The following is a 15,413-nucleotide window of genomic DNA, read 5'->3' as shown; positions in this document are numbered from 1 at the left end:
GTAGATGAAATGAACTAAAAGCTAGAATCAGATTCTAACTAACTTTTCTGTCTTTTTGGTGTATTAAGAAACTAAAAGTTTATTGTAAAAATCAACAACCACAACCACTTCCTCCTCTAGCTAGAAACTCTGAAGTCATAACCTATACAAACGGGTCCTATATATACTTAGCTCCGAAGGCAGATATCACCACATCATACTAGCCGTAGACCCGATCGATGCATCAAGCTAGCCAGATCTACGAACATTCTATTAAAGTATATGCTCAAAATACGACTGATGGAATCCTCTAAAAAATTAATCATATCATATCATAACAGCTTAACCCTTTCAAATCCTTACTATTACCTCTTTCATATTCCATATGATCATTTAGTTATTCACAAGAAATACAACTTCGTAATATGTTACATATGCACGGTTTATCTCGACCGTTCATTCCTCGTACCTGATACTCATATATTTGTTATTTTTATTTATCTTATATTTTTTATCAATATCTTTAATACGAATCTTAATATAGATGAACGATTCTCGTAAGCATTGCGTCCGTATGGCTACGAATTTTCCCTTCCGGCCATCCAGTGACAGCGAGTGCGCGCAGTGTTTGAATCCCGCGGTGAGCTCCCTCAGCCACAACTACGTACCGGTCTCTACCAACGGCGCACAGCCGCGTCGATCGGCTACGTACGTGCGTCTGTGTGCTACTGCTCGTTGCCGGCCAAGACCACGCATTTGCTTGCGGCTTGCGAGATGCGCGTCTGCGCCTGGTGGACACTATCGCCCCAGACAGCACCCCTCCTCCCTCCATTATTGATGGGCGGATGCTTGACTCCATTATTTCGGTACCTGATCTGAAAGATTCTCGCTTTGCTTTGCCTTTCTTGGCTGGAGCTCTATCTCCAGGTTCTCTTATCTTAGCTAGTTGTTAGGCTGCTCCGGAAAGGTAGCTTTGCTTTGCCGCGCGCGCGCGCGCGATGAAGAGCTCGAGCAGCGCCGCCGGCTCCGGCTCTGGCTCTGGCTCCGGCTCCGGTTCCGGCTCCGGCTCCTTCAACCTCCGGAACCTGTCCAAGGTCATCCTGCCGCCCCTCGGCGTGCCGTCCGGCAACAGCCAGTGCCATGGCGGCTCCAACAAGTGGGTCGTCTCGCCGCTTGACTCCAGATACAGGTAACGAATGAACTGACGATCGACTCGCCACCCATGGTGATCTTTACTTTGCATCATTGCATGCCATCTGATCAACTCGACATGCATGTCATGGCTGTTCGACCAGGTGCTGGGAGACGTTCATGGTGATCCTGGTGGCGTACTCGGCATGGGTGTACCCGTTCGAGGTTGCGTTCATGAACGCGTCCCCCAAGGGGGGCCTGGAGGTGGCCGACATCATCGTCGACCTCTTCTTCGCCATCGACATCGTGCTCACCTTCTTCCTCGCCTACATCGACTCCAGGACCCAGCTCCTCGTCCGCGACAGGAAGAGGATAACCCTCAGGTGCACACACCATCCCTACCTGGCTGGCTTACGTTTCACTGTTTGCAGCTCGCGTTGCATTGCAGCATGCACTTGGAAGGCATTTCGGTTGCTTACCAATGGTTGAAATGTTGTGGCATAGCGAGATATGGTATCACCACGGACCAGAGCAGCATTGTGGATGTTACTCCTGCGACATTGCCTCTCCCGGATGCAAGTTTTTTCTCCTCTCCTTCTTCTAGCTAGCTTGTCGGTGCCTCGTTCCGGCAGAAAATGGCACGGAGTGTTCCGGACGTCAGAAAAATTAGTTCAGCTGCCAGATTTCCATTCTCATCTTTCACTGCCTGATGGGATATAATTAATGGCTAAGTCATGGGTGATGGTGCAGGCCCACCCATTGTTATCACATCATCAAGTTTCTATCAGAGATGCTGCTGTGGTTCAAATTCGTAGAGGTGGTGAAATTTCGAGAAATACCTTTACGTGGCCACATTTTAGTCGAGAAAGCAACTGGAAAACTGCTACATAACAGGTCAAGAAATCGCAATATGGGGGGAAACAAAAAGAGAAATAAGACTAGTGATCAGTTCTAAAGTATGAAACCAAAACCAAACCGCATTATTAGTTATCACCTTCAATCATGCAGTAGCTAGGGCCCTGAATTACACAGGACACGCATCGTGATCTTGTGAAGTTCTGGTGCAGATTAAACGCGAGTAGCGCTGAGATATGTGTGCACTTTCATGAAAGCAGGCCAAATGGACCAGCACATCGACATCAAAATTGTGGTAGGTAGCTTTTGTACCGTTATATGATATGATGGATTCGATATTCTGGAATCTGGATGTAGCTATTGCACAAGCTTTTAAAAATGGACGCAAGGAGCTCGTATCCGGCGATTTCAACTTCGTTTTATAATTTTTTTGTTCACCGGTGAAAAAGACCGAATTCATAAAATTTTGATCATTTTTCGTACTCTGCTCTGTGAGTCTTACGTATCAGTGAATTTTTCCTTTGAAATTCCTAAAATTCACAAAAATTTACCGAAATTTTGACGAAATTTTAATCTCCGCTAATACCAGCCATGCAATACTTGTTTCAGAATACGCACAAAAAGAAGATTTCAAGTTGCCACACCTAAAAAACATGATAACCGGATTCAGAATATGACATGGTTCTTGTATTATAAGCCTTAAATTATCCGCAAGGTTTGTGAAAAGAAAAGAAAAGACTAACAACTTGTTGGGCTTAACTTATTGGGCCAGGAACACAGAGCCTAGCTGGCTTAGCCTGTTGGGCCACAAACACAGTGCCTAGCTAGTTGGGCCATGGCTCATGGCCTAGAGCGCTCTGAGCCCAGGCTGGACCGGGCCTTGATTGAACATTGGTCGAGCAAGCAATTAACGCTGCAAACATTTTTTTAATATATTTTTTTTCGAAAATGGAAGTTCCAGTGACTCTCATTGAAAAGATACAATTACATAAGAGTTCATCTCTGATCAATGCATAGCTCAGATGCGCACAACCAATATGAAGAAAAGAGAATCGAAATGCAGAATGTAACTCTGCAAAACTTGTTCTGCGCTGCGCCTGCACCCGTAGGTACCTGTCGACGTTCTTCATCATGGACGTGGCGTCGACGATCCCATTCCAGGGCCTGGCCTACCTCATCACCGGCGAGGTCAGGGAGGGCGCCGCGTACAGCCTGCTCGGCGTCCTCCGGCTCTGGCGTCTCCGGAAGGTCAAGCAGTTCTTCACCAGGCTTGAGAAGGATATCAGGTTCAGCTACTTCTGGATCCGCTGCGCACGCCTCGTCGCGGTAAGTAGTACCGTACAGTGACTGAGCTCTGACGCGTACGTGCTGGCCTGCATGCACGAAGACGTTTTCTTCTGAAATCTGAAGGCGTTTTTTTGTTGGTTCAGGTGACCCTGTTCCTGGTGCACTGCGCCGGGTGCCTGTATTACCTGATCGCGGACCGGTACCCGCACCGGGAGAAGACGTGGATCGGCGCGGTGATCCCCAACTTCCGGCAGGCGAGCCTGCGGATCCGGTACATCTCCTCCATCTACTGGTCCATCACCACCATGACCACCGTCGGCTACGGCGACCTGCACGCCGAGAACACCGTCGAGATGGTCTTCAACATCTTCTACATGCTCTTCAACCTCGGCCTCACCGCCTACCTCATCGGCAACATGACCAACCTCGTCGTCGAGGGCACCCGCCGCACCATGGAGTTCGTAAGCAGCTGCACTATATATATCTGCTTGTGCCTTGGCATCGCACCTGCATGCAGCGCCTTGCAAATTAGATGACACGATTGGCATTTCCAGAGGAACAGCATCAGGGCTGCCTCGAGCTTCGTGGGCCGGAACCACCTGCCGCCGCGGCTGAAGCAGCAGATACTGGCCTACATGTGCCTCAAGTTCAGGGCGGAGAGCCTGAACCAGCAGCAGCTCATGGACCAGCTGCCCAAGTCCATCTGCAAGAGCATCTGCGAGTACCTGTTCCTCCCGGTCGTCAAGGACGTCTACCTTTTCAAGGGGGTCTCGAGAGAAGTACTCCTATGCCTGGTAATTGATGTGCAGAATTCAACAGCCAGCAAGGAACGATGGGATACCAGTGATTCAAATTTCAGTGTACACGCGCGCATGCAGGTTACTAAGATGAAACCGGAGTACATACCGCCGAGGGAGGACGTGATCGTGCAGAACGAGGCGCCGGACGACGTGTACGTCGTCGTCTCCGGCGAGGTGGAGGCCATACTCTTCGACGGCGACCGCGAGGAGGTGGTGACAACGCTGGGGACGCGGGGCATCTTCGGCGAGGTGAGCGCGCTGAGCGACCGGGCGCAGAACTTCACGTTCCGGACGAGGACGCTGAGCCAGCTGCTGCGGCTGAAGCAGGCAACGCTCAAGGAGGCCATGCAGAGCAGGCCCGAGGACAGCGTCGTCGTCATCAGGAACTTCCTCAAGGTGACCCACATGGTCTCAGTCGCAGCTCTCTGTTGTACAAACTGCACCGTCTGATGTGTGCTGGAGATGATTGTAAGGCTTGTTTGGATTGGTGTTGCTTGCAGCACCAGGTTGAGATGCATGGCAAGAAGGTGGAGGACCTGATGGGAGAGAGTACCGGAGACGGCGAGTACGACGACAGCAATCTGCTGACGGTCGCCGCGATGGGGAACAGCGGCTTCCTTGAGGACCTCCTCAGGGCGGGGAAGGACCCTGACGTCGGTGACGCCAAGGGCAGAACTGCATTGGTAAGCGGACACAAAGAATAGAAGTCATCACAGCATTCGCATGCACAAACATTTTTCCTTCTGCGCACCTCCTAATTTTCAATCAAACTGAGAATTAGGAGCTTCTCAGTGGACTGCAGCGCAGATGAAAAATTAACGGCGGCGGGTTAGGGATTGGGTTCATAGGTCGCCGGGCTTAGAGGGAGCTCTTGGGAGGCAGTACGGCAAGTTGGTGGTGGTGGGCAGGGGCGGGGCAGTGAGGTGGAGGAGGACCGCCGGTTGGGAAGGGATAGAGCGGGGGCGACGGCGCCGAAGGGTTAGCGTGGCTGGCGCGGATCCGGCGGCGGGAAAGCCTCCGAAGACGTTGCAGGTAGGTGGGGCGGGGGCGAGCGTTGGAGGAAGAGCGACGGGAGGAGCGTCGCGTGTGAGAGAGATCACCACAGGTGGAAGACAACGCATCAGCCGTTGGATCAACATCGAGTGGCCAGGAACCGTCGACTGTTACAATTGCCAATTTCAGTCGTCTGAAATTTGGATCATCCCAACCATATTTATTTTATTTCGTTCCCTTTTCGATTCTCTTTCCCTTTATTTTCTCTACCTTAAATAGTTTCCTTTCGAATAGATTTATATAAAAAAAAAGAATCCCATTCTAATAAGAATGATCTTAAGAATCCATTTGTAACGGAAATTTTGAAAAAAAAAAAACTGTTAGAATACTAAAGGAAAAAAAAATTCTCCGTAAAAGGATTTTAGACTCTAACAAAAATCGATTAGAGATGATCTTAATGACTCCCTTCTTCTGATTTGGACTCTGTTCCTGGCAATGCCATTCACAGCACATCGCAGCGTCGAAGGGGTACGAGGACTGCGTGCTGGTGCTGCTCAAGCACGCGTGCAACGTGAACGTCAAAGGTGATCACTAGTAATCCGCCACCGCACGCGTTTCGAGCTGACAGAGATGCTTAAGTTTTTGCTCTGTGATCAATGGAGTGCAGATGAGCAGGGCAACACGGCGCTGTGGCACGCCATCGCGGCGAGGCACCACAAGATCTTCAACATTCTGTACCACTTCGCGCGCGTGTCCAACCCGTGCGCCGGCGGCGACGTCCTCTGCATCGCCGCGCGGCGGAACGACCTCGACACGCTCCGGGAGCTCCTGAATCACGGCCTGGACGTCGACTCGGAGTACCACGACGGCACCACCGCGCTGCGCGTCGCGCTGACCGAGGGCCACGCCGACGCGGCCAGGTTCCTGATCATGAACGGGGCCAACGTGGACAGGGTGAACCTCGACGACGACGGCTCCAGCGCTGCGCGGTCGACGGTGTCGCCGGCAGAGATGCGCGAGCTCCTGCAGAAGCGGGAGGTCGGCCACCCGATAGCCATCCTCGACGCGCCGGCGGTGGTCCGGGACGGCGGCTCGTCGGGGAACGGTCGTCAAGGCAGGTTCCTGGGCGCAAGATCGGACAACGTGAGTTGGCCTCGCGTCAGCATATACAAGGGTCATCCGTTCGTGAGAAACCACAGCTCAGAAGCCGGCAAGCTGATCAATCTGCCCGGCACGATAGAAGAATTCAAAGCCATCATCGGTAATGGCTGTAATGGCGAAGTCGCACGGCAAATTGAACCATGTTCTGATGCTTCCTTTCTTTTTTCTTCAGGAGAGAAACTGAAAGTTGATGTAGAGGGCGCGCTGCTCATGAACGATGAAGGAGCGGAGGTCGACTCGATCGACGTGATCCGGGACAACGACAAGCTGTTCGTGGTCACTGAAGAGCATCTGAGGAGGTTGGCATCAATGGACTCGGTGCCTGCATCGTAACATTACTGCATTAGTACGTGTCATTCAGGTGTTTTCTTCAGATGTTTTCAGTAGTACGTGTTATGGTACCTAGTTGTGCAGCAGAGTTTAATCTATATATTATATTATTATTTAAGTGTTAAAAAAGAGCCACTATATTTGTTTTACAAAATTACCATATTAATCGAAAAAAATAATCTAAAATACCCATTGCTATATAAAAAATATAAAATACTAATTTTTAATTAAATGTTTTTACAACAAAATATTACAACGAGACTTATCATAATATTAACGTAAGCACTAGCTAGTTCTTTGAATAACCGAGTTATCTCTATGACACCGATTCAGGCAACGTGACAAGTGTCATTCGAGTGACTTGTGATGTTTCATTGGTATTTGGAAACCACATAGAGTACAAGGGTACGTGGATCCATACTGGATTGGGAATCGGCCTCAAACAGTGTTTGCTGATTATGCATGACAAAACAAAGAAGAAAATCTCACAAAATGTGACAAAAGATTTAGATTTCATTTGCTTTTGTGGTAGATTTTCAAAAGATTTTTCTCATACTTTTGGATAAAGCAATTTGTCTGAAGCATCTTTATCAATGTCTTAGTAAACTATATTTCCTTTGGCTTCATTGGAACTAGTCGTGAAACAGTCCGTTCGCACAAGCCACACATGTACCCTTTGGTACTCGTAATTTCTAGTGCAGATAATTGAACAATTAAGATATTGCACTATTTCAGATGTAACTATAACAAATTTAACATGGAAAGTAACTAACGTTTTCCTCGCTGAATTAAATCAAAGATTTAGCATGTACTCGCACTATATTCATATCAAAGTTTTAGCATGACCAAATTAAATCAAAGTATTGCATGGAATATTCCTTTCAGTTTAATCCATCATAGTTCAAATGATTTACTATCGAAGTCGATCCTTGCTCACAACTTTCTTGAAATTTTAATTCCCAAATCTCGCTATATAATTATATTAGATGTTCATGTACAAATTATTTTTTAGAATTGTATTTGACATGGAGTTGTGTAATTATATCTATTACTCCAATTTTTCTTTGAGATTTTGAAATCCATATTTCCTTTGGAATTTTCAATATATTTTCTATTAATTGTATATTAGACACGGACTCTTCAAGACTCCAATATGATGAAGGGAGTCACTATTTTTTCTGGAATTTTTAAATCCAACTTTTTTGTTAATTTATTATTCATGGTGTCTCAAAATAATTCTTCTTACTCCTAATTTTGAAATATAGCATTCACTTGTGTACAAATTTACAAATTAACAACTAGAGTTGTATTGGACATGGAGTCTTATTCTAAAATTTTGTAGAATTGTACATCTAATCATGTAGTGATAGTTAAATTATTTTATTTTTTATTTGACTAATGTGATAGTTTCTACCTATTTTTCATGATTAGAATTGTACATCTAATCATGAGAGTTTTTACCTTTTTCATCGATGATTAATGTGAGGCTCGCTGAGGAGCCTCCCATTAGTCTATGTAAACATTAGTTGGATACTGAATCAAATTAGTATTTTGGGTAGCATTGCATAACCCAACAATGTGACAAATTGTTCTAAGGCCGACGACCAAAATTCGACCTTGACCGACCACTGTTTAGGCATTTTTTGTGCGGATTTTTCGCTTTGACTTTTTGCGACTAAAATTCATGATCAGTTACAACTTGTGAAATTTCAGTTAACTACACTAGACCTTGAAAGAAAAAAAAAACAGCGCATATATGGTTTTGCTTGGGCTCCTCCCAACTTAGGACACCTCCAACAATGCCAAATTAGCTAGCTATAAGCCCATTTACATTAGCCATTTTCTTACGTGGCTGGAAGAGTTAATGCACAGAGATAAAAGTCGACTACTGATCAGTAATATGTCTGCTCATGCCTCTCAACACAAATATAGTTTATAAAGCACTATTAATTTGTGGACCCATATAATGCTATAGTTAATAGAGGTTGTCTCTTGTGATATTTATAGATAACATGTACACTTCTTATAGATAACAATTAGCTATATTATTTGAGATGTTCTTATAGCATCTTCGACAATATAGATAAATGTTGTTTATAAAAGTTGTATATGTCACCAATACATAATACTATAGACACCATTCCTAATAGCTTAAATACAACATTGTCTATAAAATTAATATAAACCCACATGTAATACACCACAAGATCATTGAATTAAATTAGTAAACTATCTAGTATTTAATAGTCTAATTTTACCTCTCGTCATTACTCTCTACTCCACATAAATAAAAATATGATGTAGACAAATTATAGCTAGCTGATATGCATGATTGGAACAACAACCTCAAAATGTGCCTACAAAAACAACAACCTCACAATATGAGACTAACAACTCAACTACCAAACTGGCACCACAAAATAGAAAAATTGAAACAAAGATAAACCGAAATGAAGCATAGCACGCAAAAAAGAGCCAAGAAGCAACAAAAAGCTGTCAACCCATCTCATTAGAAGGAGTTGAATCTTGAGCAATTGACTTAGGTTTGCTAATGGGTGTTAACCTAATTCAAACTCAACCCCACCCACATAATACAACCCAAAAACCCAACCCCACCTAACCCCAAAAATAGCAATCACAAACCAATCTAATCAAACCCACCAAGTTTTTTCACCCAACCCAAACCTTTAAAATGAGTTCTAACCCATTTTCCAACCCATAAACATCGATGGTGCATTCTATGAGAACTCTACTGGCATGACGGGTTGTGTGCACCGAGATAAGTATGGAGACTTTCATGGCGCAGTTGTTGTTTGATATGTGAATGCACTTAATACCTTGGCTATGGAGGTGATGACAGATGGTTTGTTGCTCGCTATCCGGAGGAGTAATGAAGGAGTTTATAAAGACAGATAGCAAAGTACTCATTGATCTTTGGAACAAGTCTCAGCAACATATGTTTGAGATTTCATTAATCCTCGATGATATTAAGGAGCTTAGCAAGAGGGTTTTGAATTTTACTATTTCTTATGCTAATCATGTTTGTAATAAAAACTGCATATTTGTGCGCAAAAGAAGTATCATATATTAGGAGTTAGCAGTGAGTAATTTATCTTAGCACTATTACCGGTACAAGAGTGCTTGCTTTCATATTGTAATCGTACTGAAACTAGTAAATGAAGCTTCTTGATCCCCCTACCAAAAAAACCCTGGCTGTGGAATCAAGCAAGACAAGTTGTATTGTGTAATCAATCGATTATTGTACCTTCATCGGAATGCTGAGCGATACGAACATAATAGTGATGCTGATGCTGTTGGACTAATGAAATAACAGATTAAAAATAGTAAAAAAATCTGACAAAATCACAAATAATAGAAAACTGGAAAATTCTGACAAAAAAATAAGAAAAATCTGACACACGTTTGAACTAAATGAAAAATCAGAAGAAAAAAACATCAAACTTGAACCAATGGAAGACTAGAAAAATACACAAAATAAAAGAAAAAAATCTAACAGAAATGCCTGCATGAATAAACACTGAAGATACATACAGATGTTCCTAAATGCCATTTCCACGAATAAAAAATGGCCCAAAATTATGCACAAGACAGTACAAAGCCACCGAGCATCACAAGGAAAACATGCAAACAACCTCTATGCGTTCTGCAGTAAGCTTTTCTCCCCAGATAAACACCACCAGCGTTCCTTTCACACAATATGTGTGCACCTCAAACAAACTCTCATGGAGTACAACTGAACCTGGAAGGCTAGATGAACAAATTACAGTACAACTGATCTACCATAGCTTGCACCAAGATCCCAGCAAACCTTTTTATCCAAAACAGATATTACCTCCAGAATCACTGCTATGAAACACGTCACTACTACAGAATATATCATAAGTAGCGTAAGTAAGTTCAGATTGTATTTTCTTGAAGATCTGAGACTGCATGCATAACAGAGGTATTGAAGAACAAAATACAAAGATATACACAGTAAAAATCCGCTATTGAAGACGTATCAATACCGATTGTTAAACTTCCGCACGTGAATGACTGAGGCGCTAAGAACTGGCACTAAAAAATCAGTATCAGTGTCGGTTCGTAGCTGGAACCGGCACTGATATATCAGTGTCGGTTACAGTCATGAACCGGTAGTGATAGTGACTTTTCATTGCCGATTCGTGCCACAATCAGCACTGATAATGAAGGGACTATTAGTGCCGGTTCATGTCACGAACCGCCACTAATAGTTGATGATAACCGATTTTCTGAAATTTATAACTTTTTGATACGGTGTCGGATGGAGATAAATTTTATATGAAAATTATAGTTTTCGATGAGATATACAACTTTATAGTTGACAACCTTTTCATTTGAAGTAATTTAGATGCCAAAATAATCATGACAAACTTTCGGCAAGAGGGGTCAAAAGGAAAATATCTCGTAGTGCTATTAGCAATGAGAGATAGGTGAGATGGTACGTACGTGCGAGAGAGGAGGTCGTGGCTTTGAATCCAACGGAACGCACATGCTCGAAAAAAAACACGACGACGGCGTGTGCGTGTGGGGTAGCTTGGGCCTCAGTCGTTGTTTGGTTGGAAAAAAATCTATTGTTTAGCTTCGTAACGTCAATTTTTAGAACCGACTATCAGTACCTATTTCAGTTAAGCACCGGCACTGATAGCACTTTCAGTACCGATTTAAGAACTATCTCTGATGATGATTTTGAACCAACACTGATAATCTATTATATGGTAGTGCACCCAAAAAATAATATGAGAGTTCCAGTGAAGTGTCAACTCCCGGAAATCTTCGTTAAATCTGGAGTATGCACTGTGTGGATTACACCAAAAGTGAATAAGATAATTCCTTATTTGCCATTGAAAGTTCACTGATCTCTTATTGCCACTAGATGTGTCAATGATACGTAGGTCCTGGATCAATATGTCATCGACACATCAAGAAATTGAGTGGTTTTTTATGGCATAGAAGTAATTTATTCGAAGTGAATTGCAAGTGAATACCAAAAACATGCCTCGAATTTGATAAATGACATTATGACTGCTTTATCACCAGCTTCTGGCCAAAAGGAAAAAAAGCCATGTTTTCTGAATGAAAAGCCATGTTTTCACACTCAACAACTCAACAAGAACACGGACTGAAGGGGTGAGATAACATATCTAACATCACCTTGTTGTCGTCTTCCGAGATTAAAAAGTACGATCAAGAAACTCGTACCAAGAATCTGGGTAGACAACAGACAGTTCAATCTTTCCTCCTGTATTTGTTTCCACCTATATTTGTTTCACTAGTGTTGAAAACATTAGACGATAGCGCCACAACAAAATAAGATGCAACCAAAGAAACAATCAGGAATGACAAAGTGAGTTAGCCAATTTTACAAATGTTAGGATGGATGAAGAAGGCCACGCAAATCCCACCAGATAGAAAGGAAATGAGTTTGTTTGCTGAATTATGTTAGTCGCTTCACTTCCCTTCTTGTAACTCTATCCTCCTCTTTTTCTCTTCAGAAGATGCTCGCCCAGCTGCAGTCGACAAAACACGGGCAGAGTTTTGCTTCCTTCAACAGCCGAGCAAGCAAATCCCAGAACTACTCAACAGTTGATCGATGTTAAAGACAAGGAATAAAGAATAGCAACATTATTTTTAGGGACTACTAACAGGTTGGCCTTCATAGCCATCCTTATCTGCTACCATTCAAGATGGCAATGCTCTCTATTCCTCATGCATGCATTGCTCTCCTTTTCTTCTTGATCAGAAAATGCTTCAGATAACAGCGATTCGGAGAAGTTGTCTGGCAAAGGATTTCTATAATCATTTTCTGTTACAAAAGAAAGTAGTAATGGTACAAAAGGAGTTGTGGATTTCGAGCCTCTGGGTAATACCATCATGCAGAAGAAAACGAAAGAGGAGCACGAGAGGGGTACTCACTGTCATCCACAGATTGTGGGACTAGTGACTGCCTGCTGGTGCAGATCCCCGCGACTTGCTTGGGCTGCGCTCCAGACGGTAGCCTCGTGTGTGCGGCTGTCGTTCTCAACACCGGCCCTCGCTCCACAGCACCGCGCCGTTCCTCGGCCGGGCACAAGATCGGGCGGCGCGCCACCTTGGTTGAGGTCGGCTGGGCATTGCTAAGCCCATTTCTATCTAATTTATTAGCAGGCCTAGTTGAGTTTGATAATTAGGAGGCTACCTCCATGGGCTTACCCTTTCCTTGCTGAATTGTCATTTTCAGCGTAGGGTAGAACAGAAACCACATGTAAAGAGACAAGATCCTTCACCACCGCTTCAGTTGCACGCTGCAATTTGTACTGCGCTGACATTAATTTGCTGCAGGAAATCTGGCCAGAAATCATTACTACGGCAAGTACGATCTAGCATTTCAGGTACGGTTCACCACTGAAACGATGGTCCGTTGCAGATGCGTACTACAACTAGGCCCACATGTTTATGCTATATTTCATCATAAGGCTCTCTTTAGAACGTATAATTATAAAAATATAAGAATAGGATAAAAATGTATATACAAAACAAAAGATTGAAAAACAGAAAAAATTTATTAAAAAAGTAGTTTGGATGAGGTGTAGAAAAAACTAGGAAATTTTTTGAAGAGGTATGTAAAGGTAAATGATAAATCACGTTCTTGTTCTTATCTTCAATAGCTAATTAGGACGATTTGCCTAGATCCTAGGCACGCCAGTGAAAAAATAAGATTCGGGTGGGTGCTTGTAATCCTATGATTTTCCTGTAAAATCGGTGGCAAAGGAAAATTTTCTTCATTTTTCCTATGCCTCAATCCTACTTTTCCAAACGGTGCTACAGTTCTAAATTCCATAGGAATGAGAATACTATATTTTTCTTATGAAATTCCTTTGATCCAAAGAGGACTAAACATGTTCTGGTTGAAATCTAATTTGTAGTCCCTCTGTAGTATTGGTTTGTCGGCAGTCTTATCCCTGCTGTAAACTCTCCTTGAAGTCTCGAAGATGTGCATTGCTCTCTGTTAGAGTATATAAGTATAGAATACATAAGGATCTGTTTGATATGGTGAGTTAGGATTAGATTTTATTTTATATCTAAGGTTGCTTGATATTCAAGTTATATGTACTTTATATATTATATCCTTAAGACTCAATGTAATACATAGACCACATTAACCAATCATCGTACTCTTTCATGGTATCACGAGTTTAGCTTTTAGTCCTAGACCACAAACACTAACCGCCGCCACCTTCTGCACCGCACGCCCTGGGGGGATCGATCCCCGTGATCTCCGCCGGGGCAGCGTCGCCCGCACCTAGAGTTCGCGCCACCGATCATGTTGATCGGCCGCTCTAGAAAGTCTTTTTCCGATTCTTTGACTAGGGTATTCTCTTTTGCCGATCGTTGATTGATGTTTCTCTTTGATTTTTCCGATCCAAGATCGGTTTGTATCAACCACCACCCATCGTCTTCTCGCGCCTCTACTCCAACCTCGGCGACAACTCCGCCGATCGGGATCTCCGTCACCATCCATCGTGCTGGTCGCTGCACGTCTCCGCCCACGACACGTCTCTGTTGCCGCACGTCATCGCATTGGACGCCCAGCCACGCGCCTGATCCGGCTCTGCCTCGACGCCCGTGTCGCTTGCATCTCCCGTTTCCCATCCACGCGTCGGTGAAAACAAGGCACAGGGCACGGACACAGGCGCACGGGACACGTCACTCGGCCTGGATCCGCACATTCTCCCGCATCGCGATGACTCCACGTGAAGGGAACCACTCCACACGCCGTCTCCATCTCCCACGACGACTCCACGTGCATGGGACCACTCCACGTGATCAGATTCTACATGCATGCATGTAACAAATTTTTAATCCAATAGTGTGTGTTGGAGTCCGCCACGTCGCCCGCCTCCGTCCATGCGTCATCGCAATTCGGCATCGTTGTCGCCTCCACCAATCGAGACCCTCTGCTCTGACCACCGTGCACTCCCTCAGTCTAATCAGTCGATCGCGTGCGGTTCGTCCCGGCCGATCGGCAACAGCTCATGTCCTCCTCGTCTATGAGTATGCGCGTCTTTACGAGCATCGGGGCTGCCACTGTGTAGCCTTCGAACCGCAGTGCTGCCATCCGTGGCCGTGCCTCCGTAGCGCTGCCATGCCCTCCTTGGCGTAGTCCGGCCAAATAGAGGATCCAACCATCACCCTAGATCGTCGTCCTGTGCACCACGACGCTTCGATGATTGACGTCGCCTCTCTCGGCGCGTCATCACCTCGGTCGTCAGCACCATTGGTCTTCATCACGCTGTTCGGGTTCTTTATCGAATTCTTTGAGCACTACCACCACGCTCTCTCGGACACCAGTGTCGCTGCTCCAGGCTGCTGGTTCTGCCTCCCTTTCCCGCCTTCGTCCAGCACCACCTCGTCTTCAACGTCGTAGTCTACTCCTCAACCTCTTCGTCTACTCCGGCACTATGTGCTGCATTGGCACCTTCTCCTCCTCGCCGCTCTGCGCACCACGCTAAGGTCTTCTATGCTGGTCCCTCAGATACTGGTGCATGTTTGTGCTTCCTACTTTCGCACCCTCGATATTGGTAACATCAATACGTGCTTTCGCCCCCGACGTGTTCCTGGGCCTGGCAAACCCAGTGCACGCCTCGTCCTTAACGGCCTCGACTACGTCGACTTCGGCATCGACCTCTTCTTCTACGTCTGCCTTGTCCACGTCACTGTTTCTTCCTTCGAGCCTCCTTGCGCCCGTCACCATGGCGCCCCTTGCACATGTGGCTTCATGTGCGGCTCCCTCGATAACGGCAACCCTGACTATGGCTATATCGACCACAACTATCTCACGCACGGCATCCTCGACCA

General features: G+C 45.0%; 1 protein-coding gene across 2 annotated transcripts; it reads left to right on the top strand.

Moving 5' to 3' along the window:
• Positions 1 to 681: 681 nt before the first annotated feature.
• LOC133928929 (potassium channel AKT2-like) lies at positions 682 to 6,674 on the top strand. Of its 2 annotated transcripts, XM_062375461.1 has the most exons (11): positions 683 to 845; positions 933 to 1,168; positions 1,275 to 1,493; positions 3,075 to 3,291; positions 3,396 to 3,713; positions 3,807 to 4,046; positions 4,131 to 4,448; positions 4,553 to 4,735; positions 5,554 to 5,629; positions 5,713 to 6,306; positions 6,379 to 6,674. In XM_062375461.1, exons 2-11 carry the CDS (start codon positions 978 to 980, stop codon positions 6,537 to 6,539), a joined length of 2,517 nt encoding a protein of 838 aa, XP_062231445.1. In that variant the 5' UTR covers positions 683 to 845; positions 933 to 977; the 3' UTR covers positions 6,540 to 6,674. The 2 variants fall into 2 exon arrangements, with proteins under 2 accessions (XP_062231444.1, XP_062231445.1); XM_062375460.1 differs by having other exon boundaries at positions 682 to 1,168.
• Positions 6,675 to 15,413: the final 8,739 nt, after the last annotated feature.

Source organism: Phragmites australis, chromosome 9, assembly GCF_958298935.1.
Source record: "Phragmites australis chromosome 9, lpPhrAust1.1, whole genome shotgun sequence".
NCBI lineage: Eukaryota > Viridiplantae > Streptophyta > Magnoliopsida > Poales > Poaceae > Phragmites > Phragmites australis.
Note: the sequence above shows the minus strand (reverse complement) of the source record. Positions and strands in the feature narration are given on the sequence as shown.

What these genes read in the sequence shown, in the direction of transcription:
- LOC133928929 (XM_062375460.1), top strand. Translation starts at nt 978, where the DNA reads ATGAAGAGCTCGAGCAGCGCCGCCGGCTCCGGCTCTGGCTCTGGCTCC. An exon ending in CCCGCCGCACCATGGAGTTC is followed by an intron (nt 3,714 to 3,806) that starts GTAAGCAGCTGC and finishes TGGCATTTCCAG; the next exon opens with AGGAACAGCATCAGGGCTGC. An exon ending in GTGCAACGTGAACGTCAAAG is followed by an intron (nt 5,630 to 5,712) that starts GTGATCACTAGT and finishes AATGGAGTGCAG; the next exon opens with ATGAGCAGGGCAACACGGCG.